Raw genomic sequence first — 27,398 nt, 5'->3', positions numbered from 1 at the left:
TCTGCCCTCTTGACAATTCATCTCGTTCCACCTGCATTTTAGATCAGACACAGAAAGATTCATATGGGTAAGATTAAAACACACCCACAAGTCCTCTGGAGGAGGAAGGGGGAGAGAGAGAGCCTTTGCTCACTTACCAAGGGGGTCTCAGAGTTAAGCCAGATGCTCCCATGTGTCTTCACCTGGAGAACCACTGAACATGGGCACAACTAACATGATTTCAGGAGGGGGTAGGTGGCACTATTTGTGCAAATGTAATGGTCACTGAGATTAGGGCAGCATCCTTCTACGTTGATGTGCATGATTTACTTTCCTGGCCACAGCTGGGCGGTTTCAGGCTGAATGCTTCAGGGCAGGGCGGAGCAGTGGCTGGGGGAAAGGGTGCCCATACCAACACCTCATCTGGGCTCAGCCCGTCGCAGCCACATAGGCCAGAGAGACAACGAACGGGATTGGTGAATGTCAGAGTGGAAGAGACTTCAGACATCAAATGATCCAAGCCTCTCACTTTCCAACTGAAAACCAGGAATCCAGAGTCGCTGGGTGAAGGTCACAGGGCTGACTGGTAACGGAAGTTAGTCCTATCAGTGAAAGGCTCCCCTTCCAGACTTCTTTGAAGATCTATGAATGTCTAAGTCCGTCACCCATTATAGCCTTGTATGATTGCCTGTCTCCCAAGCAGTGACAGCAGCTGCGATCTCGTTCAACTCCTGTGATGATCTGGCAGAGGGTTCAGAGAAGAAAGAAGGCGCTGAAGAAGAGAGACGCCTGAGGCGAAGCTCTTCATGGAATGGGGCGGTGCCGCCACGCGGCTCAGAGCAGGGCTCGCTGTGATGCACCGGGCTCGCGGTTTGGAGTGGGCCCTGCGCGGGACTCCGACAAGATGTAAGCGAGGAAGAAACTTGGCAGAAAGTAGATGTTTTCGTCTGCAGAGAGAGATCCCTGAGGCCCCAAAGAAACTGCACTCTCCCATCCTACCCCGCTACACACAAAAGTTAGGAGCAGCACACCTGCCTTCCCCAGATGGGGCTCCCCGCGCAAACGCCTCCTCGTCCCCCAGGATTTTCCAATGTTGGCGCAAGCTCCTCCCTCGCCGGAGCGGGGCTGCAGTCCTAGCGCCAGGCGTCCGCCGGAGCAGCGGCTGGGGGGCGGCGGGGAGTGGGCCCACCTCGCCTCCATTGGTTGTGCGGGCGGGAGGGGCGGAGGGAAGACGCGCTGTCCCGCGGACTAGGCGGCCCCGCGCTCACTCCCGCCGTGCCGGCTGCAGCGTGTGCGCCCCAGCTGCTCGTGCGCCCCTGCCGCGAGCCCCACATTCCTGCGGACGGCTTCGCGGGCTCCGATCGCCGAGACAAGGGGCAACCGCGTGGAGCTCAGAGAGGCCGGGGGAAGTCGGCGCGTCCCGACCAGCAGGTTAGTGAGGGGCTCCCGACACTGCTCGCGAGCGGAGGCAGAGGAGTAAGGAGCCGGGGACGCGCGGGGCGTGGAGCGCTGAAGGTGGGCTCGCCTTCTCCTGGGGGCGCCCTGATTCCTCGCCTGGGGCGGCCTCGGGTCCCGGAGGCTCCGCTCCCTCTGGAGTCGCCTCCCAGACTCTCCAGTTCCTGGACACTCATCAATCGCCTTTGCGGCGGGCCGGCGTCCTTACGGACCCCAGCAGCCTCCGCCGCCGAGCTCTCCCGATTCTCGGGATGACTTCGCGGGGCTGCGCAATGCCCTTGGCCCCAGAATGACCCGCTTCCGTCCCGGACATAGGGAATCGGGAAGACCTGCCCTCGCGTCCGCCGCTGCACAGACTGATTTCTCCGTGCAAGCGTAGACAGTTCTACACTTTGCAGGTGCTTCTCGGTGCATTCTGTTTTTTCCCTTTGTGGTGTGTGCGGTCATTCTTGTGTTTGTTTTACGTCTATCTGGATTTCCAGGGCCATCGGTCCCTTCCTGGGGACTCGCCACGCGCACTGTCTGCTTTACACCTTACGGTGCTCGCGTGAGTCTCTTCACCTGTTTTCGGTGGCTCCTAATCCGAGGAAGTTTTACCTGGAGCTAAACAATTGGGCTCCGATCGCTGAGACTTGAGCGCCAGCGGTGGCTTCCCGAGTTCCCGGAAAACCTGGTGGGAAACCGCACCACCTTCCTTCCCCTATTCCCGGGTCTGATGAGACGCTGGAATATCCTGCGTTTCCGGTCGAGGTGCGTAGATGGTGGACAAATTGTTGGAGTTCTGATTTAGGAGGGAGATGTGTGATATGCCCTTCTCGGGGTTGCAGAAGGACCCATTCATTCACAGAAACGTCTTGTTGAAGACCAGGTTTGCATCTGTACTTACGCGCTTTGCGGCGCCAGATGCCTGGGGCCCGCCGGGCTTGGGTTTTGGTGTCAGACTGCAGAGATAGGGTCTCTTTGTTAGCGTCCTTGATTTCCTCTGCCCGTTCAATTTCCTTCGGAAAATGTACTGCTAAAGTGGGTAAGTACTTACTTACGTGGTTCTTTGTGGTGGATAATGGGATCCGAGGGCTCTGGACATCTCAAAACCGTAGCGTTTGGTTGGGTCCACACTGCAGGTGCAAAGGGCCAGAACTCTGCAGCTGTTACGTCTGTCCCAAGCCCATCCGCGGGACCACTCCCCAAGATGTTTGTCTTCCGGTACTTGGCACTTTAGAGTTTCCAGATTTATTGTCAGGCAGCAGCCTATCAACAGGAAGAGAGGCAAGCTAAGTGATACTCTTTTCTTCAAAGGTTTACCTTTTAATGCAGTCTTGCATCCCAATGCACCCTCCTTAAAAAAAGGAAAGATAATACTTAATTAGCTTAAATTATGCAACTAGTCTGTTTTAGCTTATTTGTTATCCAGCTCCTAGAGGTTCTTAAATATACCAGGGGAGCCAAAAATAAAAAATGTATACAAGTGGACACTTTGGTCAACGTTGCTCAAGCAGCAGTTCACTGTAATCAGAAGTGTCTGGATGCTGATGGTAACCACTTTGAGCACCTCTTGTAATTGCAGAAGTCAAACGTGACTTGTATTCATCGTTTGTTATCTGTATATATTGAGTATTACAATTTTAATAGTTTTCCCCTTTCTTAAAATGTGTATACGTTTTTTTGGCACTCTCTGTATTTGTGACAAAAATGCCTCTTCTTGCTAAGTATGGTGATGTCTTGTCTCCCACCCCTACCATCACACATGTACACTTTATACTCAGCAGGTAGCTAACGCTTACTGCCAGTGGCTTTCTGAAGTGTGTGTTAGTGAGACTGCCTTGCATCGAGTAGCACTGACACCCCTCTCACAGGGCATGTCCTAGTCACCTTCAAATGCTGGGCATTGTAAGGATGGGGAACCATGTGACAACGCCAGAACTACTTGGGGAATACTGAGTTCCCCAAAACGGGTGGGATATTCCATTTCTGTGTTTTGTGTTTGAGGCTTATTATTTATTTGCCGTATTTATGTAGTATATTTGATTTCTCTACGTAAGGCAAAGTGCTTTGAAGAGCTCAACACATTGTGGTTCTCATTAAAGAAAGCTCGCGTAAGATGATATTTTTTCCGTTCTCCCCGCGGTGAGTTAGTTCAGTTCAGCAGAATTTATTGGATGGTGTGCACAGGCTTGTTAAGGGTTAAGAACTAAGTAATGGCGTGATGTCCTGTGGCATCAGCTCCATCAGAGGGTTTATTTACAGGTTTCTCGAGTTCCTTTTTTTTTTCTTTTTTAATGAGGGCAGATGAAGGATGACAGAGCTGATTGGTGAGAATGATTAATCATACTAATCATTAACTAAACTTGCAGTCATGTGTTTATTCTAAGAATGAAAAATGAGCCCATCACAAGCAAAATCCTCTGATTTTTGCCTCTATTCCAGATCAACTTTCAGCCCATTTGATAATGTCCCTTCCTCTCTGGACTTACCCTGCTTCCTGAACTTGTATTTTAATACCTGATTTTTTTTTTAACTTTGTAGAGTTTATGTAAGCATTTTTATACATGTAACTAGTTATTATGGAGAAGCAGAAAGTGAACTTAGGGACTAATTTTTGTGTTTTGCTCTTTTGGGTTTTTTAAATAGTAATTTAATAACCTAGAAAAATACATTTCTAAAAGTCCCTTGACATCAGACTCTGTGTAGGTCCCGGTCGCTTGCCTGGCTCCTAGCACTCCCGGACAGAAAAATGCCATTTTCTTCAAATAGATATGTGTGGAGTATTATTACATTACTATGTTAATATAAAGCATCACAGGCTTAATTTTTATAGACTTGCTTATGTTCACAATTCGAACCAGGAAATAGCCATTGTTTAGTCTATACTAAGTTTTGGTAAGAACAACAACAAAATGGAGATTCTGAGTAAAGTAGCCATACATAATTTAACAGTATCTCTAAGCATGAAATGGCACAAACCAGCCAAAATAGTGCCAATATTTCAAAGTTCTAAACTTAGGTCAGGAACAGGATGGACTGTCATTAGTATTTCCTGAGTTCCTACCTTTTAAATTTTTATCTATTAAGTTATATTAAGATTGGAAATCAGTTGGTCCAGATTTACAATTTGTATTATGGGCTTGATGGTTGATGCTGAGATTATTATAGACAATAGTGAAAGGGTCTGGAAATTGTAAGCCTGTAATAGTTGTTAAAAGTGCTATCTTAAGATAATAAACCTGAATACAATTTTTGATGGGAAACAACAAAATAGGTGGCTGTAAGAACTTCTTTCAAATGTAGAAAGACAGGAAGATGACTTAAACCACACAGGTAAGACACTAAGGCATTTTATTCAGGGAACATTCAATCTATAGACTTGCTCCCCAGGGGAAGCCAAAATAGCAGCTTTTTGGATTAATTTGCCATTGGAGCCTGGTACTGATTAGAAGTGCCTGGTAATCTAGCAACTGTTGCCAATTAAACTGGTTTGGTTCTTACTCACTTTCACTTCTCCTGGGACCAGGATGACAGCAAGAGAGGGCCACTCTTGTCATTTCTTAACCAGAACATTCACAGCATCTCGTAAAATACATTGTGCAGTTAAGCCTATTGGGCAGATTGACTTTCTGGCCTCAGCCTGAGAGTCTTAAACTTTGAAAGAAAAGGTGCATATGAATGAACCATTTCAAAATATTGCATTAAGTATATGCAGCACAGAAAAAGGAGGGAAGGGGGGAAGGAGGCAAAGGAAGAGTTCTAAGCTTAAAAAGCAGTTGTGGGGTGGCTCGTTGCTCAATTGGTTAGAGTGCAGTGCTCATTACACCAAGGTTTCTGTTTCGATCCCCACATGGGCAGCTGAGATGTGCCCTTCACTAGGTTGAAACTAGATTGAAACAACTACTTGACTTGGAGCTGATGGGTCCTGGAAAAACACAGTTTCCCAATTAAAAAAAAAATTTTTTTTAATTAAAAAAAGAAACCAGTTGCATTTTCACTGCATATGCTATAAATAAATTTTATCTCTATTAATGAAAATACCTTTATTTTTTGTCTGATTATAAAATAATACATGTTCTTTGTATCAAAATTCAAATATAGACATGCACAAAATAGACTATGAACATTCCCATAATATCACCCACAAAAACATATGTTAGCAGCTTGGTGCATGACCCCTTGTTTAGTTTAGTTTAACTTGGTTTTGTTTTGTTCTATTTTGTTTTGCTTTTGCATGCCTCTAAAATTGTGTATGCATGCATAGTAGTAGTAGCAGCGCTAGTAGTCGTTGTTTTACAGAAATGGAATTATACTACGCTGAGTTCTGAAGCTTACATTTTACTTAGCCAAACATGCCCAGCATCTCTCCATGTTAGAAAATACGCCTCTTTTTACTACATCAGAACCCTCCTTGTATGACTCTTTCATCAGTTATTTAATCAGTCCTTGACTCATGGACATCTTGGTAGCTCCAATGTTTAGCTACAGAATACAACTTTGTGCGTACATATTTTCAACTTGCCTGATTTTTTTCCCATGGGATAAATTCTCAGAATTCATTACTTACATTGTTAGCCTATAATGCCATTTTTTTTTTGAGTGAAAAGGGAAGCACTCAAATACTTCATTCAACAAGTGGTAGACATTACCCACAGGATCTTTTGCCCTTAAAAAAAAGGCTTTTATTGCTGTTTAACATTCATATAGAAAAGTACACAATCATAAGTATATTTTATGATTTATGTGTTCAATTTGAACACACCCATGTAAATGGAACCCAGGTCAAAAAATATATATGTATTTGCCAATACCCTTCTTCATGCCCTTCATATGTTTTGGCAACCTGTCATTCTAACAATTCCTCATGAGAAAGTTCTTGTTGAGCTTGTTGACCTCCATTTCCATGAGTCAAGCGCTAGATTAAGGACAACTGTGCTTTTAAGATTGACAGTGGGATGTTGATTGATGGAATTTTTAGACCTTCAGAAAGACTCCTTACCAACAAAGTTGTTCTGGTTCAACCGAATGAGCTTCTAAGATCCTTCATTCTGTCCCTTTATCTCTTTATTATCCCTCTCAGTTTTGGCCTCAAATGTGTCTGTTAAACTCTGCATGGTACATATTTTGATCCATATAGTGAATTAACCTCTGGATAACAAAAGAAGCTGAATGACTTGTTTTTCATCTGATATCCTCTTGTTGGCCACCCAGCTCAGCTCTGAGTATAGAGTGGATTTGGAGTTGGAAAAGGGGTCCTGCACTCCCAGTTAGTGGTTTCTGTCGCCAGCTGTCTCCTTCTGCCACTCTTTTCCAAAAGGAGTATACACAATGACTTTCAAGATTTACTTAACTTTCGGAGACCTCAGTTTCCTGATTTTTAAGGACTTCCAACTCCCCAGTTCTATGAAAAATGTTTTTGTTTTGTTGTTGTTTTTATTTTTTTGTATTGTTTGATTTGTTTTTTACAAAGGAAAGTTAATATTGAGAGAGACTGTGAGGAAAGAAGAAATAGAAGAGATACACCATAGATGTTTTCAGCTAGTTCCATAATGAATGAGAAGAGAAAATATTTGCTTCTTTTGTGCCCAGGTGTTTTCATTTCTCCTATTTCTCTAAGAAGCTGAGGTCTGGGTTAGTTTCCTAGCACAATACTGCTTAGGCTATCACTGCTAACATCACCATGGCTAAGATCTAGATAAAGTGCCATTCAAAGTCTGGTCCATGCACCAGTGCCAGCCCTTGAATTGTTAATTACTCATTTGCCATGAGATATGGAACTTGAGCTAGAGTATAAATCAAAAAGGTACTCAGCACACTTTTTAGTTTAGCTCTTTTTTTATAGCAAGACCTTCTTGATGAAGAAGGAAGCAGTGCTTTGCAAGTTTCTCCTTCCACAAAGACTCATAAGCACATATGCCTATGAAAGCCAAGTGGCTACTTGGAGTAGCATTGTTCTCCAATGTGGACCTTTGTAGTTAAATTGAAAATTTTATACAAATGTAAACATTTCTCTTTCAGTGCTGATTTTCCATTGAATTTTGGTGTTGGTTTTTTGTTTGTTTGTTTTCTTTTGTTTATTTGGAGAGGAGGGTGGGTTTAATCTTGAGATAGAGTGACTCACAGGGTACCATGGTATAGGATGTTCCGGAATGTAGTAAATTATAATAGCCTTTCCCTACAATGATCAGGAAGCAGGCATTGTCCTTGACTCTTTTTTATCTCCACAGATGAGCATAGTGCTAAGGGTTGTAATTACAAGGGTACTTGGTAATTTTCAAATGGTGGGATTATTATGAAGTTTAGCTTAACACTTTAAATTAAAAACAATGCATCTATTTCACATTCAGTCAGATCTTCGTTGACTCACTATGATAAACTCTTTTGAGTTTTATTGTGCTCTTCAAAATACATTTGTTACAATCCCTCAGCTATGTGCTATGTTCACAGCAATATATTTCAATGTTTATAGCATATTCCTCCATCCTTTTCTCAATCATCCCAGTAGACACTTAACTAAATAAAATCTTAGTTGAATATTGTTGAAAGACAATTGCTTGATAAAAAGTATGATCTGAGTTTGCTCTGGAATCTGGAACTATCAATTTTATTGCCATAACTAAAATATTTATAAAACTTAGGGATTGTTCCTTAATATTCTTTACTATTGAGCAGTTACACTTTGAGTAATCGAAACAATTTTATACAAGATCATTCATTCATTCATTCATTCAATAAATATTTTCATTCATCTAAAAATAGAACAAATATGGACTGCCTCTCCAAGAAGCTTCAAGTTTCTTCATTCTTATAAGTTTCTTCATTCTTATACTCTTTCATTCAGGGAACCATCCAACAAATACTTATTGAACATCTTTATACCAAACACTGTGCTGGTTCATGGATATAAAGATAAGTGAAATATTAGTCCTCTATTCTTGGAGTTCACAGTCTATCAAAGCAGACTAACAAGTAAACAAATATAATAAAAATGTGAGAAATGTTAGTGTATAAAGTTATACAATTTATCATGAGAATGCAGAGGAAGAAGCCAAAAATGTGTATAGAGAAAGTAGATGGGAATTTATATTGTGAGTGAATAATTAGATGGGACAGAATGGATGGCATGAGTAGTCTTGAAGAATGAACAAGTTGGATTTGGGGTAGAGTTTGGGAGAAGACATGTACAAACATAAAGATTAAACATAAGTATTTTTTTAAACTTTGGGAAATTGAGAACAGTTTGATATGCTTGGAACACCAATCTTAGGAACAATGGGCAAAAGGAGACTGGAAATGCAGTATGTAGCCAGATAATAAGGGACATATAAGACAGATAGTATTTTAGATCTCTTACTGAAGATGGTCACTATAAAAATTATATATGCATTAGATTAATACATATAATAATATTTGATCACCTTCCTGTTCATGATATATAATTACAAGTATTTATTGAATGAATAATAGATACACCAGAGTCTATACCAAAGGCCTTCTTTACCAAAGGCAATACCACTGTCCTATTACTCGTGTAATGAGTTGTCTTTTCCATTAGGGTCATAAGTTAGTTTTAATACCTTTATTAGCGCTCATCTATTCTCATTTGGAACCATGTGTGCATGTTTAAGTGACAGCTGGTCAGGACTGTCCCTATATAGCAGCACCTCATCATGCTCCAGCTTGTTAGGGAATATGCTTTCACTGTACCAGTAGCCAACTCTCACACCTTTAAATCCCACTCTTGTATGAAATTAAAGCTAACCAAAACATCCCATACAACCTTCGTTCTCATCAGTGCTATAAGGGGTTTTAACATATTAGATATATAATTCACACAATGCTTAGTTACACTCAGAATTTGACTTCATTACAGTCAATGTCTTGAATACCCATCATAACCTCTGCTATCATAGTATATATAATATCGTATGTCAGTCAGTAGAGGTAGGTTATGCTACAATAACAAATAAACAAGAAATCTCTGTGGTTTAAAACAACACAAGTTCATTCATTGTTCACACTAAGTATTAATAAGGCCAGCAAGGGGTGAAGGCATTTACCATGGTCACCCAGGAACTGGATGACAAAGCTGCCCCGTGCTTACACAGTTCCTCCAGTGGAGGGAAGGGATATGGCAAATCTCACACCGGGTCCTGCATGTTTTACCCAGAAGTGACACATGCCACTTCCCCCGCATTTCATTGGCCCAAACAAGTCATATGGCCACTCTAAATTCAGAGGGGGTGGGAACATGCACTCCCTACAACATACTAGCAAGAGGAAGGAACAGCAGAAACACATGAACAGCACTAACGACTGCAAGACTTGAAATTATCCCTCTTTTACCCTAAGCCTCCCCGGAGAAAAGGAATATAGGAACATAGAATTTGGAGACAAAGGGATAGAGATTTGAATTCCAGCCCTGCCTCTAACTTGGGTAAACTTTTAAATTCTCTGAACTTTAATTTTCTCATCTGTTAAAGAAAAGTGAGGGATAATAATAACTACCTTAAAGAGCTGTGAAGATTAGAGAAAATACTTGTACACATATGCCATGCCCACACACCTACACAAACACACATACAGAACCAGTATGTACTTTTATTGAATAAATATTGGCTGCCATCATTCATGTTGTTGTTTCCCCATACTGGTTTGCTGGACGTTCTTTCTCCTCCACACGCATCCTGGGTCTGCCTCCCCTGCCTATCGAGTTCTGAAGACATATTCCCATTCCACAATGACTTGGGGATACTCCCACCACCCTCCTGCCCACCCCTCTGCTTCCCACCACTCTTCTGGTATGGTGTGCTCCCTACATCCCAGCCCACATCATTGAAATAAAAGAGAACTAAGACTAGATATAAAAGCAGTGAGAAATTGAACATGCATTTCTGACCAAGGCTGTTTCTACAATTGAATAAAAAACACAGAGCGTACAACCTAGAGGGTAGGGTGACAAGCTTGGCCTTGATAAAGGGCAAAGTCAAGGTCAGTTAAATCTTATATATAAGATATTCATGATTTCCTTGAATTAAACCATATTTACTTTTATATTTTTAAAAGAATGTATAACTATCATATAGGTCGCCAGTGTGGTAGCTTTTTTTCTACAAATAATTCCTCATTATTTTTCAGTTTCACCTCCTTGCATTTTTAAGTCAAAATACATTCTGGGAGAATTTGAGCCTACACTTGTTTATGGCTTCCATATTGCTTCTGACAGATTCTGGTCTTGATTCATTATCTCAAATGACAACAGGCTGCCGAGGACTTGATTTCCTCCCACACTTAATAGCCTGCCATATCATTTTGTTCCATGTTACAGGGAACATGTAGACATCCTTTTTGTTAGCCAGATTTCTGAGTTCACTGTGCTGAGAGAGAGAGAGAGAGAGAGAGAGAGAGAGAGAGAGAGAGAGAGAGAGAGAGAGAAGGGGGAGGGGGAGGGGAAGTGGAAGGGGGAGAAGGCAGTCTCTGCTGCTTGGTTCACACCCAGGATTAGCAGGACAAGGGAAAATCCCACACAGGAGCCTGCTTTCCTGATGAAGGACACAGCTTTCTCTTTTCCCGTCTGCTGCCCTTCCTGGTGTACCTGGAGATCATGGTAAACGAGTAACTTGAGAGCCAGGGGAGAGCACTTTGTCTCCATGTAGGATTGATGTTTTACGGAACCGCTGTCTAAATCTGACTCATCTGGTACTCATCATTTCAAGGTACCTGCCTATGTCCTCAGTCAAACACTTGGTGATGGCTGGCAAAAAGCACTATTAATACCAACACTCCCTAGTTTTTCATTAGCAGCTGCATTTTGCAATAACTATATTCAATTTCTAAATTATTTATTGGCCTCTATTTCAAAAGATAATGACCCTGGACTGTAAGAGAGTTCCTGTGGTCAGTTTTGGCCCCTTGCCACCTAGAGGACTCACCCAAAGGAGGGTAACCTGGGAGGTGATTGCAGGTTTAAGAGTTGTCAGAAATGTGAGTTCTTTGATCTGCAGAACTTGCTATTTGAAGTTTATTTGACATGTGCTGCCTAAATAAAGTCTCCCACTGTGCGTAGCTTATTTGCTGCTGTTGTTCCTACCGTCCTTGTGTGGAACCTGTGGCCTCACTGGCTGTAGTGGGCTCTCGGTAAACTTCCCAGGAGTCCATTTATTTGTTAGTCCTCATTAGAAAACTACTCTGTCTGGGACCTGAGGGCATTATGCTATGTGGCATAAGTCAGACAGATCTCACTTACATGTGGAATCTAAAAAACAACCAAAAAATAAACAAAAGCCCCCAACTCATAGATACAGAGAACAGATGGTTGGTTGCCAGAGGTGGGGGAGAGGGGAGATTAAGAAATGGGTGAAGGTAGTCAAAAGGTACAAACTTTCAGTTATATATAAAATAAACAAGTCCTGGGGATGTAAGGTATAGCATGGTAACTATAGTTAATAATACTGTATTATGTGTTTCAAAGTTGCCAAGAGAGTAGTTCTGAAAAGTTCCCATCACAAGAAAAAAAAAAGGTAATGATGTGGTGATGAATGTTAACTAGACTTATTATGGTAATCATTTTGCAATATATACAAATATTAAATCATTATGTTGTACACCTGTGTGGTACTGTGATTCATAATAAGAAATATACAGAGGGTGCCCCCAAAAATGAATACACATTTTAAGAAAGGAAAAAACTGTATTAACATTGTAATACTCAATGTATACCAATAACAAAAGATGAATACAAGTCATGTGTATACATTTTTTTGGCACCCCCAGTATATTTGGTTTTGTCCTTATTTCTGGCACAGAGCTCTTAAAACCCTAGAACTATAATGAAAGCCATAAAAGTATCTTTTGTTATGTTAATGAGGTGAGTTTTGGACCACCTAAGAATGGGGACTGGTTGCCAGGGGAACCAACCTTGTGATCAGAGGATTGGAACTTTCAGTCCCACCTCGGGACCTCAAGGGAGGAGAGAGGGCCTGGAGGTTGAATCAATCTCTAATGACGAGTGGTTTCATTAATTATGACTATGTAATGAAGCCTCCACAAAAACCCCAAAGGACAGAGTTCTGAGAGATCCCTGGGTTGGTGTCACACTTGGGGAGGGCACGGAAGCTTCCACGCCCTATCCTTATGTATCTTGTCCATGTGGCTGTTCGTAAGTTATACCTTTTCATAACATGTTTCTCTGAGTTATGTAAGCCACGCTAGCAAATTTTCTAACCCAAGGAGGGGGTTCAGGAACCTCTGACCTGGGCTTTTGACTGGTGTCTGAATTGGGTGGTGGGGGACCGTCTTGTAGGACTGAGCCCTTAATGTGTGGAATCTGATGATCTCTCCAGATAGATAGTGTCAGAACTGAGTCGAATCATAGGACACCCAGCTGGTGTCCCAAGAATTACTTGGTGTGGAGAACTGCCCCCTAACATTGGAATTGGTATCAGAACCTATTTAACCTGAAACTAATATAATGTTATATGTCAATTAAACCTCAATTTAAAACCAGAAAGAAAGAGGGGTGGCTGGTTAGCTCAGTTTGTTAGAGTGTGGGTGCTGATAACACCAAGGTTGCCGGTTCAATCCCCACATGGGCCATTGTGAGCTGCGCCCTCCCTAAAAGAGTTAACTATGCCATGGTAATATGAAAGCAATGTGTAACCAATGACCATGGCTGTTTCCAATAAAGTAAAATAAAAAATAAATAATAATAATAATAAAAAGCAGAAAGAAAGAAAACAATTCTGTTGACTCAAGATGCCTCTAAAGCCCTTACCTTTGACTGGATGTTTAAGCTGCAGGAGTGTTGTCCTTGGCTGCCTCTGAAGGTGACTGATGATATGAAATGAACATCACTGGACTCCATGATTCTAGAGGTCCAGAGGGAGAGTCAGACCAGCGGGTGGTGGCAGGAGTGCAGTCCTGAATGAGGTCTTCGGGCAGCATCTCCCACCACCGTGGATCCAGTTTCCGGGGCATATTCAACTTCCTCTAACTCGTCCTCTGATGCTTCACCTCTGGTACCCAGCATCATGAGCTGATGATGGCAGCAAATATTTAAACGTTTTTTGTCCAGTGCCCATTAACAAATCGTGCTTCCATCCTTGTACTTCTTTAGAAGCTTCTAACATTTTGGCTTGTTGACTGCATAGTATACCAACCATATTGTCTAATATCCTTGGGGATAAATCTATAAATCTTGTATGTTGAGAAATTCCAAACCTACTGAAAAGTTGTAAGAATAATAACAATGGACAGCTATATAGCCTTTAACAAGACTAACCAATTGTAAACATTTTGACACATTTGCTTTTAAGTTTGGTGTTGACACACTTATCTTTCTTTTTGTATGTGTATGTGTGTGTGTGTACAATAGTCCCCCCCTCATCTGCAGTTTCGCTTTCCATGGTTTCAGTTACCCATAGTTAACCACAGTCTGAAAATAGTAAATGAAAAATTCCAGAAATAAATAATTCATTTAAGTTTTAAATTGCACACCATTCTGAGTAGCATGATGAAATCTCGTACCTTCCTGCTTTTTCCCACCTGGGATGTGAATGACCCCTTTGTCCAGCATCTGCACGCTATACACACTCCTTTCCTGTTAGTCACCTTGTAGCTAGCTGTCTTGGTTATTGCAGTACTTGTGATTAAATAACCCTTATTTTACTTAGTAATGACCCCAAAGTACAAGAGCAGTGATGCCGAAGGGAAGCCATAAAGTACTTCCTTTAAGTAAAAAGGTATGTATGCATAGGAAAAACCATTGTATATATAATATACATTGTTTGCTGCTATCTGCAGTTCCAGGCATCCACTAAAGGTCTTGGAACGTATCCCGTGAGGATAAGGGGGGAACTGCTGTACTTTTTTTTTTTCCTTTTGGCTGAACTATTTAAGAGTTAGTTGCTGATATTATGATACTTTATGACTATAAACTTCAACATGCACGTCCTAATATCAAAAACATTCTCCTATATTACACTTAGGAAACAATATTGATATAATACAATTATCTAATGTGCAGTCTATATTCAAATTTCCCAGTTGTCCTAATAATATCATTTATGACAAAGCTATTTTTTTCATTTAACTGATCCAAGGATCTTGCATTGCAACAGGGGATAAATCTTGAAATCTGCATCCTGCTTTTTTTCCTGAGTATTTAGCTGACTAATAAATAATATAAAATGGTCAAAACTTGATGTATCCAAAACTTAGCCTGCCTAAACTGCCAATTACTAGGCATTATTCTTTTTAAATACCCATTTTACTGTGAAAAGCATCATCATACTTTGACTGTCAGCCATAGAGGACTAGAAGAATGAAAGAACTGATTTAGCAAAATTCTTATGTATATGTTATGCTAAATACTGGGCTAATATCCAGAAGGGATGAGCAATTTACACACTGTGTAATCAACTAAGGTTCTATTTGTACTTGTATTCTGAGGGAGGATGGTTCATTAATTCAAGTAAATGCTATGCCTTGATTAAAAATGTCATCATGTGGAAGTCTCCCTGAGCTTGAGTCCCTGCTGAGAAATGCAAAACTTTTCACACTTATACATACTTGTCATATTCCAATCTATTTTTCATGAACAGGATATAAAGCATCTTAGTTTAAACAAATACATGACTATAGTTGTCCATAGAGATATAGTGACTTGCATAATTAATTTGCTGATACTGAAGTTCTTTTCAGACAACCTATGTCACCACTTTTTTTCAAATTGTGTACCTGTACATGTGATTTTATGGATAGAGAATGGTGATTAGTCTTTTGTGCAAAAATAGAGAATTGGATACAACTGATAATTTATATTTCTCTCTTTTGTATACTTCAATTATCAGGATATTTTAGGTAGAAATGAAGTTTGGTGTTTAATGTACAGAGTGAATGAAATATTTACCATATCCCCATTCTTATAAGTTGAAATTTTATGAGACAGATGAAAATTTACAAGAAAATGTACAAAATACAAAACAACAATAGGTATTTACAGAAACATGCACAAACAGAGAGGTCCTCATTAAACCCATTAGCTTTGATGCCTGTGGGAGATGGAAGAAAATGGAATGAGGAATGGAGAGAAAGAGGGACCAATGATGACAATAAGCCATGAATGGAGGAATATATATACTTAAAGATGGAGATATCAGTAGAAACAAACAAACAAACAAAGAGTGGCATTGGTAGGGAGTGATACAATTTTCCTCTTATACTGAGTGGCATCAGTGGCCCATGGTACCTACTTCTGAGGAATCAATCTACTTAAATTTAAAGTGGACTTCATCAGGTGATTATAGAGAAACCAAATTTCCAGGCTCCGCCCTGTTCCCTCAGAGCAGTTTTAGAAGCACCCAAAGGCCCCTGAAGCCTGAGATAGTCGACTGGGGACACCTCGTTGTTTTCCTGTAAAGGTTAAAAAAAAAAAAAAAGACTTATGACAGTCACAAAATTAAGTTTACAAGAACAAAATCTTTCCAAATATCATACTCTATAAGGAGACTGCTTTGAGCATTTCCTGATTGGACAAAAAAAAAAATTATATATATTAAAAAGAAATTATATATATATATATATATATGCTAGATACAAATTATTTTAACTGTAGAGACAGAATGAGAGACAATAGAAAAAAAAGACCATTCCATTCTTCTACCAGAGCATGGTTTAATGAGCATTTTTTAAAACATGTCTAATCTCATTAAAAATAAGCAAGCTGTTTTGTATACTAACCTATGATCTAAGCAATTCTGGCTACTCTAAGAATTAAAGATGTTTTTCTTAATACACTTCTAAAATATTGGAAAAGATCAGAGCTGAGTGGAGGGAGAAAATTGAACCTAAACGCCCTCATTAAAAATGCTGTGACATCTTGAAAGGCCAGTCTTGCTTCTTACCTTCTTTCATCCACTGATTCATTTCACACTTGTCTATGATGTTCAAGTCATTACTTCTCTGGCTATTTGTTTTTTTTTTAAATCAAGTGTTGAGCCAATGACCTTTTCTCCTGCACCCTAAAAGTGGCTTTCATTGTTCTTCATCAGTTCAGGCTTCCTTCAAACCTTCAAGTTGCTACTTTTCTCATTTTGATCTAGGCTAATTATGTTAGCCAGGATGGGTCCAGTATCTCCAAAGTACAGGACAGAGCCCTCCTGGGTCTTTTCTGAGCACCAGTAAAAAATCATGAAAATGCTCTTCCTGGAAGTGGTTTCATATTTCACCTTTTTATCTGGAAAATTACCCATTTAAACTATCTTATTCCAAGGGAATATCATTTAAAAATAATTATTCTTACTAAGGCAGAGATTTGGGCATAAAATCTTCACATGGAATATAAATATAACAAAAATTCATTAGGAATAATACACTACTTTGATTTCTCCAGGAAAACAGTGCCAAATAAATGCAAGGGGACTCATATCTATAATTACTTGTGAGGCTATACAAGACAGATGAGCAAAACGGTTATGTTCCTATCCACTTTTGAAGTGCATTCTTGTATTTTTTTTTTAACTTCACTCAATCTGCACTGTTTTATAGATCAAGAACGGTATTCTGAATATTTTGTGAATTATGTCTTGTATAGGTAACTAATTTTTAAAGAATTAGGACAAAATAATTTATCTAACATAAAAATATTCTGAGTATAATTTCTTTTTTCTGAGGAAATATTTTGTTGGGCCTGAGGCTAATTTAGGCAGACAAAAGTCCTCACTGAGTTACAGATGGCGGAGATTGGACTGAATCCAAAGCAACCTAATGACCTTCCCTAAGAAATTGATTTTAAAATAAATCACGGAGGCCAAGGTGTTACTTTGTCATTTCTTTAATTTTCATGTACTATGAAAAAGCTCTGATTATATTTTCTGATCATTCATTTGAACAGTGGGTAAAGTGGACTGTTAATTTAAATTTTTGGCCTTACATCATCTAGTCCAGGTCCATGAATTCCAGTGCATTATTCAGAATCTCCACCTCTCCACATTTCTTCTCAGAAGATGGTCCTCTAATTCATTATTTGAGAGCAGATGGACTCAGTTTATTTCCTTACTTAATTTTGGTTTTTTATTGGGCTGATACAAGGAATCTTAATGAGATTCTACTTGTTTTCACACAAAATTCTATTTTCCCAAAGCATTGTTTTGTTAAGTAAAAGCAGTTCTTGAATAGGCAAATATATGGAGGGCTGAAGCAGCTTTAAATAAGGATAGCACGGCAGGTAAGATAATAAACTTGATTTATTGGGAGCCTGAAGGTATTTGCAAGTGAAGATTTACATTTAGAGAAGATTGGGTGGGAACTGTGTATTGTCTGTGCTAACCTTAGTTTATCTAGCAGGGCCCTAAGGCCATTAGGCAAAGAGAACACATTAAGGGAGAAGATAATCATGCAAATTGTAAAGGAATGGCTTGAGGTCTTATATAAAACATGCTATTTTCTGAGTAGAACTAAAACGGCTTTGCTCAGATGTGATAAGGTCTCTTCTAGATTCTGGAAATGGTAGTTTCTATGTATTCTACAGGGACAGATCCAATATATCATCTAAAACTGTTCATTACATTATAATATCAAATTTTACATTTGTTGACTGGAAAAACATTTTACTGTGTCTTCTTAACACTTTATCAAATTGTTACTAATCGTTTAGGGAGGACCACCTTTTGGAGAATGATTGACACAGCAGGGCTTGATAAAATGATTCCACATCATCACAGCTAGGGTAGTCTGTAAATAATGTCTGCCAAGGAAAAAAGCAGCTTGTCCCAGTTTTCCACAACAACAACAAAAAAACCTTTCAAATAGTTGTTAGTCACACAGAAATGTGTTTGATTAGGGGTCAGAAACTCAGAAATTGCTGTGCTAGCTCTGAGGCTGACTGTAGGCTTAGTTCAACACACCATCTATTGCAGAAGTGGAGACCTTGGCTCAGGTCCCACCACAGGCTGGCCGCAGGGCGCTTGGGATGCTTCTGTGAAAGGATTTAGAGATAAGGGCCTGTCAGCTGTTTTTCCTTTTACTGGGCATGAAGGTACAGTTCAGAGTGGTTTTTTTTCTTCCAAAACTTTATAATTCTCATAATCACCCCACAAGAAAGCATGCTTCCATTCTTTCAGAGGAGTCACGTGAAGCATGGTGCTGAGTGATATGGAACCAGAGACCCCACAGGTCTGCCTTTCTGTGCTGTCCCTCCATCTCCCCACCCCACTGGGCTCATGGTGAGATTACAAGTCCATTCTTCCTGGCTTCCGTAGGTGACTGCCTTTTGTCGACTTCTCCCCAGCACAGTTTCTGATTCTAAGAGACAAAGGGAAAGCTGGCTGACCATGAACCAAAACATATTTCCACAGATCTCCATTTATGGTATTGTGATCCAGCTGTCTCATTATCCTTTCTGAGAATCGCTCAGAGTGAAAGTATCACAATCCCCACGTGCCTTCAGGTGAAATGAGAGTCCGCTGGCGCTGCCAGGAGACAGGTCAAGGCTATGCATTTAAGATGAAGGCTCTGTCTTCTTTAAAGAAAAGAAACGAACAGTGTTTAGGAGACCAAGAAGCATCATCTTAAAACACACTTGTTTGAGTTCATGTCCACAGTGCCACCTGCAGCCTCACTCACACTGTCACAATGTCTAACCATGTACAATTCGGTTGGTCCTGAGCATTATACATAGACTGTCAAAACATTCACCAGAGAGAAAGATTTGTCCATTTTTAAAACTTCAATGAGAAAAGAACCAATGTCATCAAATTAAAATAATCTCTCACAGTGCATATACTCTATTTTGGAGCAGAACAGTGAAACAAAATGTGTGTATCTGTCGTATTAAATGAAGAAGCATTTTGGAAATGATATTAAATCTGAAATATGGAGGGTGTTTTTTAAAGGAAAAGACATTGAACTGTGAAATGTCATATAAAGACATAAGGTTTCATTTGTTCATTTGTACCATTCTTCCTTGGAAGATCAGATGCTTTCCCCAAATCTTCTTAGTCTCATTTCCTGTAAACTGTCCTGTAGATATCAGGTGCACAGTAGGCTTTTTGTGTGAAAGAAGGCAATTTTCGGGATGTGTAGGTACCCTTGGAACATTTACACTATATAAAGATACCTTTGTTTTAACAAGCGGTCTGGTAGCCAGCTGTGAGCTCTGCCGCTGAGTGGCTGATGCTCCAGTGACATCACCTGTGCTTCTAGCCCAGCCCCAGAAAAAGATACAGATTTGGGTATTGAATGTGGCCTTAGAAAAGTCAGCCAATTGCAGCTGACTCTATGCACATGTCAGAGCTGTAGGACTCGCGGAGACTTGGAAGTTCCTCTGGTCTCCGTAGGCACTCAGAAAGAACTGTCTACTAGTACTTTACTTGGGATTGTCTTTTACAATTTTCTAAGTATGATTACGGACATGTTATCACATCTCAACTCAGGACCTCCTGGAGAGGTAGGAAATATGAGTATCATTTTACAAATGGTATGACCGGAGAACGGGCCCTCCTCGGCGCGGTGTCCAGGTTCTTGGCTTCTTGAGCAAAAAATTGAACAAGATATCACGGTCAAGTAGTGGAAGAGCAGTTTATTAGAAGAAAAAGTACACTTCAAAGAGTTTGGAACTGGCTGAGCTAAAGAAGGAGCTCAAAAGACCTTGACTGGTCAGGACTTGGAGTTTTTATCCTTTTTTTTCTCTAGACTGGGCTGTTCCTGTCTGGGTGTGGGATCACTTGCTTGACACCTGTGATTGACAAGAGGCTATTACCTCATCTTTTTAGACTGCGCATGTTCCTTCCCAGAGTTCAGTCTGTTATATAATGATATTAATGAACTTCCAGGCATATGTATGATATTATAATGATGGTATAATGAGGCCCAGGTGAAATGAAGGTCATCTGTGATCTTTACTGCACAGGTGTGGGTGACTGGTCTAATCCAGTCGGGTATTTTGTACCCATATTTCTTCATAGGGGTAGATTATAGTGAGAAGGGGAAGCTTTGAGCGAAGAGGGGAGGTCTCCTGAACTTCTTTGGTTGGGACTGGTAATCCAGCAGGGTTATCATCTGTATTCCCAAGGCCCCTGAATGAGGAAAAATAGATTTTCTTTAATAAATTTGTACATGATGGAAAATCCGTCAGCTGTTATAGAGCCTGCGGCCATTCAACTGGCCACTCAGATAATGTCAATTGCCCAGGAGCTGGGCCTGGAACAGGTTTGGAATGATTACAATCAACAAGTATGAATCACACATTTCAGGGCATTTATCTAAAGTAGGGGGTAGGAGATTTAAAAAACCTGGGAAAAAGGAAACTTGAAGGAAAAGAAAACTTAAAATCAAACTTTTTCAGTGGGAGAGGGGCTACTCACTTGGCCCATATCAATGGTAAAACTGAAATATCAAGACTAAACTGTTAGCTTGTCCAAAGTAAATGGCAGATAGGAACTACTTACTCAAGTCTCGTAATTTTTCTCAACCAGAGTTGAGAAAACTAAGAACACAATTCAGGCATGTGTTCTAGTCACTTCTCTGTCACTGCCCAGCTGTGGACCCTGAGTAAATCGCAATGTCTGTGCAGCTCAGTGTCCTCATCTGCAAAATGGGAATAATAATTCCTGCCCTACCTGCTTTACAAAGTAATTTGTATGCGAGAAACACAAAATGCATCATCCCTTCCTTTTTTCTTTGCCCGTGCTAGAAAAAGAGGATGCAAAATTCTTACTACCAAAACGACAGGAAAATGATACTCATATGTAAACTTGCCTTTCCCTTCCGCTCTCCTAATCTAATTAAGAGGCTGATTCTTTGAGAGGCTGACCCTGGCAGCTGTGGCCCCAGCTGAGTGTGGCACTAATGCTCCCTGGAATGGAGGGGACACTTCTGAGAGGGCTGTCCCTGTTAGGGGTACCTCAGGCTAATGATCTTCGTGAGCCCATCTGAGTAGGCCACAAGCAGTGCCTTAGTGTGTACTTCATGAAATAATTTGATTTCTACTCCTCACATTAGGTTTTACCTGATGATTTTAATTTCATTGCAATGCTACCAGCTTCTAACAATCCTTTAAAAAGAAAGAGAATCACAGCAGAATTCCAAGTGTTATATTGATTTGGCGACACTTTTTTTCCAGCACGTAAATGTTCGTCTTTAGGGAAAATGGTCTCAGAGGCAGCACGATGTACAGTATAGGAAAGAAAACTAGGTAGAAATATTGAAAAATGAATCGGTAGAAATATTCCAGATGTTCTGGTAAAACCTCATATTAATAGATCTAGCTAAGGAAACTGAGAAAGATACCCATTAATTTGACAAAAGTAACAGATCAAATTAGAAGGTAAGCCAGCTCTGGGCTTCTTCACTCCTGATAACCAGGATGTCTTCTCTTAGCAATACATTTCTTTGATTTAGGGACATATGTAAACACACCCCTTTGATTTAGGGGCATGGGTAAACACATCCATTTGATTTGGAGGGATGAATAAACACACCCCTTAGGGGTGTGTGAAACCTGGAATCCTGTTGGGCTCCTGAGGTACTGATGATCCTGACAACAGGATGTGTTACCCCTTCTCTGACTTCTAACAACACATCTCTTTGATTTAGAAGTATGTGTGAGCCTGGAGTCCTCCTGGGCAGCTGCCAGGGGTCTTGACCCAGGTAGGAGCTGCAGCAAGGGGCTTTCTAACCGGGGCTAAATTTCTCCTGCTCATGTCTATCTATCTACCTACCTTATCATAAACATTCAGCAAAAAGCAAAGTTACATGAGCTGTGATTCTCCAAAATTGACTACAGGCAAATACTGGTCGCATTGTGCTAGTGGGCTGAAGAAATGTGCAAAGTTAATTTTCTGGAGGAGGGAGGTTTGGAACTAACTTTTTGGGTCCTATTCTCAGAGCACCAATTGAAGCATCTGTTGAAATCGCAGCAGATGGAGCACATCAGAAATGTATTTTCCTTTTAATCTTATCTTTAGTTCCTTGGAGAAACCTGGAACCTAGGATACTATTGAGTTAAAATAAAAAGTTAATTTTTTTGTTTGTTTGTTTTTTAGCTGAGCCATCCTGCCACCTGTTGGCAGCTCAGCGGCTGCTCAGCTTGGGCCGGGACTCGAACCGCTGTTGCTCAGAGCTCAAACTCTTGAGCGAGCTCTTAACCAACTGAGCCACTCGGCCGGCCCAAAAAGTTAATTTTTATATGGTCATTTGTACTGTAAAGACACAAACATTGTTCCTGGGGAAATTATTTTATTCTTTTCCCTCCTTCGTAGGTGTTATAATTAAGCCTTCCTTAAGTGAAGACTGACAATTAGATTTAAATGTAATATGTTCTAAATGACTCACTCAGTTGCTTTGTTTTTTTTGTTTTTGTTTTTGCAGCATCAGTGGACACCTGATCCCCTGCTACCTTTTTTTGAAAACCAAGAAGCTTTTTTGGACTGATTAAACTGCCTGAAATTTTTGCTGAAGCTATCATGAAAAAAAAATGCTGATTCTGTCCTTTTTAATTCCTGTGTGAAACTTTGACTTGTAATATACTCGTTCATTCTTGGACCCTTATAAAGATGTCTGAACCTGATTCTTCATCTGTTTTTTCAGGAAATGTGGAAAATGGAACTTTCCTTGAGCTATTTCCCACATCCCTGTCCACATCGGTGGACCCATCCTCAGGCCACCTGTCAAATGTCTACATCTATGTGTCCATATTCCTCAGCCTTTTAGCATTTCTGCTTCTGCTTTTAATTGTTGCCCTCCAGAGGCTCAAAAACATCATCTCCTCCAGTTCCTCCTACCCAGAGTATCCAAGTGATGCTGGGAGTTCCTTCACTAATTTGGAAGTCTGTAGTATTTCTTCTCAAAGGTCCAGTTTTTCAAATCTTTCAACGTGATGAAAATGGAAGAATCCTTCAGTGCTGCAGCAGCTGAGGTTTTCCCTTACGGGAAATGTCACAAGAAACAGTTGCCTCATGAGAGAAATGACCCTTTAGTTTCTGTCAACCAGTTAGACACATCTCCTTCACCCATGATTTCTTTTTTCATTCATGATGTTTTTCATTTGTGAATGTAGAAGCTGATGATGACAGAAATGCATGCAAAACGCATGTATAGAATTTCACACAAACCACTTGACGAGTCCGGGACGTGGCTTCTCCAAGGTGGATCAGTTCGTTCCACTCTGTTGGACATGAGGCAGAGTCACCTGAGGGCCTCAGAGTGGGTGCTGCATATGGACTCTGCCTTTTCTTTTACAAAACTGTGAACTGGAGCCAGCAGAAACTGGCAAAGTTAAGTCTGAGCTCTTTAGAAGGCATTTTCCATATTTAAAAGATAAAGCGGAAACACCAAATTTTAAAAAAGAGTCAATGTATAACATTGTATAACATAGATTTAATGTATAACATTCCTAAAATTGGAGGCAAAAATATGCAAAATGTTGTATTGAATTTCACGTTGACAAATGAGAATCACATTTATTGATGAATTAAGTTGTATTGGGAAAAGTTTTAGAAGAGTTTAACTTTTAATTATGCAGTTTGTAATGTAATTCTTCCTCTTGAGGTTTTTTTCTACTTGTGTTATAGTAATAATGCCTTAGAGTTGTGGAATTTTTTGTGGTAATTGCTGTTACTATTACTAAGAGAAGTACCAGAAGAGACGCCGAGAAGTTTTTATTCTATGCCTATAATTTCCATCAGTGAGAATTAAGCATATGGAAAATATTCATTTAGTTGTGCCCTATAGAGTAATAACTGCAGTCGTGTATGTTCCTTTATTCAGTTTCATAGTCTTTATAATCTCAGTGCAGAATTATATTAATGCTCTGAGATGTCAGATGTTTGTTCACTCTCATTAGGTTGCAAAACTTAGAGACCACATTGCTAATATCCATGTTATTATATGCTCCATGAATGTCTCTGATAATTGTTGTATGTTAACATAATACTCTGCATCTGGAGTCCAAGACATGGGTTTGTATTTAAAAAGTATAGAGACTCAAGTGGTGTAGCTTCTGGGAGCTTAGGGAGCCTAGGAGCTGCCATACTGGTCGGCCACGCACGTATGCACTAGGGGGCTTCGGCCTTGACTGGAGCCACACACGTACGCACACACATGGAGTGTGGAGGAAACCAAGCTGCCCCTAAAAACAAAACAAAGCAAGCAAACTACAGCTTCTCACAAGTAATAATTTTAATTTAATTTTAAGAAGAATAAACACTGAACTTGTTCAGCCTACGGATCCCAGTGCGTCAACATGGCCCTTACCTCCCATGGCAACCGATCCTCTTGTTCAGAACACTTGCTGGTCTTAAGTGTGGAGCTCCGACATACCTTCGGGACTGATGGTGCAACTGACGGTAACTGGAATGGGGTAAAGAGTTCATTTTTACAGGGTTTAGCTTTGTCATTCTAAAATGCTAAAGGAGATGACAACCAGTGATGATGATCAGGTTTCTTTTCCTTAATCCATAAGTCACACTTAAATCAGACCACATTGAACTATTTCTGTATCAAAAATGTCCCCAAACACTGTAAGAGCTGCAGGCATTCACTGCCCTAAAATGTATAATTAGTGAAGATTTTACCTCTGCTGCCATTTAAAACACTGCAGTGTGTTGGAGTGTTGTTATGTATTGTAAATGCTGGACTAGAAAAACTGCTATTTTAGATCATTATCAGCCTTCTCTGAATGTGTGTGTGTGTGTGAGTGTGTGTGTGTGTGTGTGTGTACACATGCAACACATTTTCAGAATATATATACATAATATATTCACATACTCCCAATTAAAAGTTGTGTGAAAACGAAACAGGATTACAGAGGCACCTATATTATCACTTTTGCTCTTTCATTAATAGTGTGCTATTTTCGTTACTGAAGAAGAAAGGACATGGATGAAATGAGTTTTAAAAATAAAGGAACAAGTTTGCCACACACCAGGACAATCTGAGTATTATCTGTTCTAAGAGGTAACTTTATACCCTCCTTCTGGAAGAGATATAAAGACTTTTGAAAGTAAAACTAAAATATATATATATATATGCAGCACACCCCCTCCATGATGGTTCTTGCTCTCAAGGTTAAGTAGAAGAATTGGGAGCAACAGTCAAAGACATAAAATAGGGTTTGTCATTACAAACTTGCTAGGATAACAGATTGTACAACTTGAGATGAATTTGTGTTGTGTAAGAAATTCAGAAAGGTTAGAAGACTGGTGTATAAATAAAGAAGTAGAGCCCATTGAAAGCCTGGTTCTTCTTTTGTTTTCAGCATCTCTTACGGAGGTTTTTCCATCACTCTTTCTGCATGTCCTCTCTGAAGCAGGGTCAGTAATGCATGGCCCAAATGTCAGCCTCTCCCTCCCCTCTAAGGGTCGCCTCCCTCTGGGGCAGTGAGTCCCACACTTCCCTGATCAGAAGAATCACCTAGATGCTTGGAAAATGCAACATTGTCAGAAGCAATGCCAGTTTCCAGTCTTGCTGCCCTGCCTGAGGTCTGCCTTTCCCCATCAGAGAGACTCCCACTTGAAACCAATGGCAGGTCCCACTTTCCTTTAGAAAGTCCTCTGGGATCTGTCTCAATGAGTACAACACACAACGGACCCAAGCCTTCAGTCCCACATTTCTCAGAGCCTGAGTTTTTCAGGATGGAATGGCCCAAGGGTGCAGGTGGAAGGGGTGACTTTGGGTGGGTTGTGGGGGGAAGGCTGCAGTGAAAGAGCCCCAGGACCAGTTCTCTTCAGAGTCTCTCCATTCGTGAGACGACAATTGTGCATCCCTTTCTTCCTGGTTATCCAGTGGGTAGGCTGCTCTTACAATCCCACATGTGTGTGCACACATTTACATACACACAAACTCACAAGCATACACTCTCTTCTACACAAACAACAGGAACAAAATCAGCAGAAAACACAACATGAACAAAACCCCTCGATATTCAAAGATCACCCCTCGATTTTCAAAGTCCACTTATCTCAAGAGAACCATGACCTCCAATGGCAGGCGGACACAGCACTGTTGTCCCCCTGGTTCACCCCTCTACTTCAAAACCATGCCTAAACATCTACGTTTCATAAGAGACAATCCTTAGTAAACCTTTTTATTGCAACAGAGCTCAATGACCCCTGTGCTCACATCTGACTATGCAGAGGCCTCATCAAACCATCACAAGTACTGACTGCTTTTCTTTATCTTAGGTCAGGTCCATTCTGAGGTAGGGCATGTGCCACCCTGAAAACTGTAAGGGGACATTATTATAATCAAGCATTTATTAAGTAAATAAGTCCCTTGTCACTAGATATAGTGAACAGATATAGTTCCTGCCCTCATGAAGCTTACAGCTCGGTGAAGAAGATACCCATGAAAACAAATGAACAAATAAGGTGTATGATTGTATGATTACAGCTGCAATTAGCACTTTGAAGAGAATAAAATGGTGAAATGGATAAACGAGGGAATTCACTTAACATATGGTGGTCCAAGAGGGCTCTTTTGACACAATCATATGTAAGTACTGATGCATGTTGGAAAGGGTTAACATGTGCAAAGGCCCTGTGACAAGGATGGGTCTTGGCTGTGTGAGCAGGAGAGTCAGTGCTGCAGGCAGAGGTGAAGCTGAAGAGGTGGCAGGAGAAGATTATATAAGGCCTTGTAGGTTAGAGTCATAGTTTGGGTTTTACTATGAGTAAGGTGGGACTGGATTGAAGGATTTTAAGCAGAGAAGTTTAATAATTGAATTTATGTTGAAGAAAGATGAGCTGCTTTGTAGAAAATAGACTAGAGGTGGACAAAAAGTCCTATTCAGATCCACCCTGGGTGGGGTAAGAGAGTGGGTGGAGAGTTGTTTTCCCTGCTACAAATATCTGTTCATCTTCTAGCCATGGAAACGGCCTTAGCTTAGATGTCTGTTACCACACAACTCCCTCCCTCCTCCACGCCTTTCACCACACATTCACCTCTCTCTCTCTCTCTCTCTCTCTCTCTCTCTCTCTCTCTCTCTC

General features: G+C 40.6%; 1 protein-coding gene and 1 long non-coding RNA gene across 6 annotated transcripts in view; one reads left to right on the top strand and one right to left on the bottom strand.

Moving 5' to 3' along the window:
- SERTM1 (serine rich and transmembrane domain containing 1) lies at positions 1–23,307 on the top strand. Of its 5 annotated transcripts, none has more exons than XM_019653187.1 (2): positions 1–1,410; positions 22,783–22,967. In XM_019653187.1, exons 1-2 carry the CDS (start codon positions 786–788, stop codon positions 22,797–22,799), a joined length of 642 nt encoding a protein of 213 aa, XP_019508732.1. In that variant the 5' UTR covers positions 1–785; the 3' UTR covers positions 22,800–22,967. The 5 variants fall into 5 exon arrangements, with proteins under 5 accessions (XP_019508732.1, XP_019508733.1, XP_019508735.1 ...); XM_019653188.1 differs by having other exon boundaries at positions 21–1,410; positions 22,783–23,307; XM_019653190.1 differs by lacking the exon at positions 1–1,410 and adding an exon at positions 1,449–1,832 and having other exon boundaries at positions 22,783–23,307.
- A 1,372-nt stretch (positions 23,308–24,679) lies between these two features.
- The window catches only part of LOC109388473 (uncharacterized), a 94,373-nt gene continuing 91,654 nt past the window's right edge, over positions 24,680–27,398 (bottom strand). The window contains exon 4 of the long non-coding RNA XR_002125220.1: positions 24,680–24,762. This is a non-coding gene — a long non-coding RNA (uncharacterized LOC109388473). The remainder of the gene's footprint in view (positions 24,763–27,398) is intronic.

Source organism: Hipposideros armiger, unplaced genomic scaffold (genome assembly GCF_001890085.2).
Source record: "Hipposideros armiger isolate ML-2016 unplaced genomic scaffold, ASM189008v1 scaffold_198, whole genome shotgun sequence".
Taxonomy (NCBI): domain Eukaryota; kingdom Metazoa; phylum Chordata; class Mammalia; order Chiroptera; family Hipposideridae; genus Hipposideros; species Hipposideros armiger.
This window is presented reverse-complemented; position numbering and strand designations above follow the sequence as displayed.

Excerpts from the sequence above, each read along its gene's own strand:
- SERTM1 (XM_019653187.1), top strand. The coding sequence starts at position 786 with ATGGAATGGGGCGGTGCCGCCACGCGGCTCAGAGCAGGGCTCGCTGTG.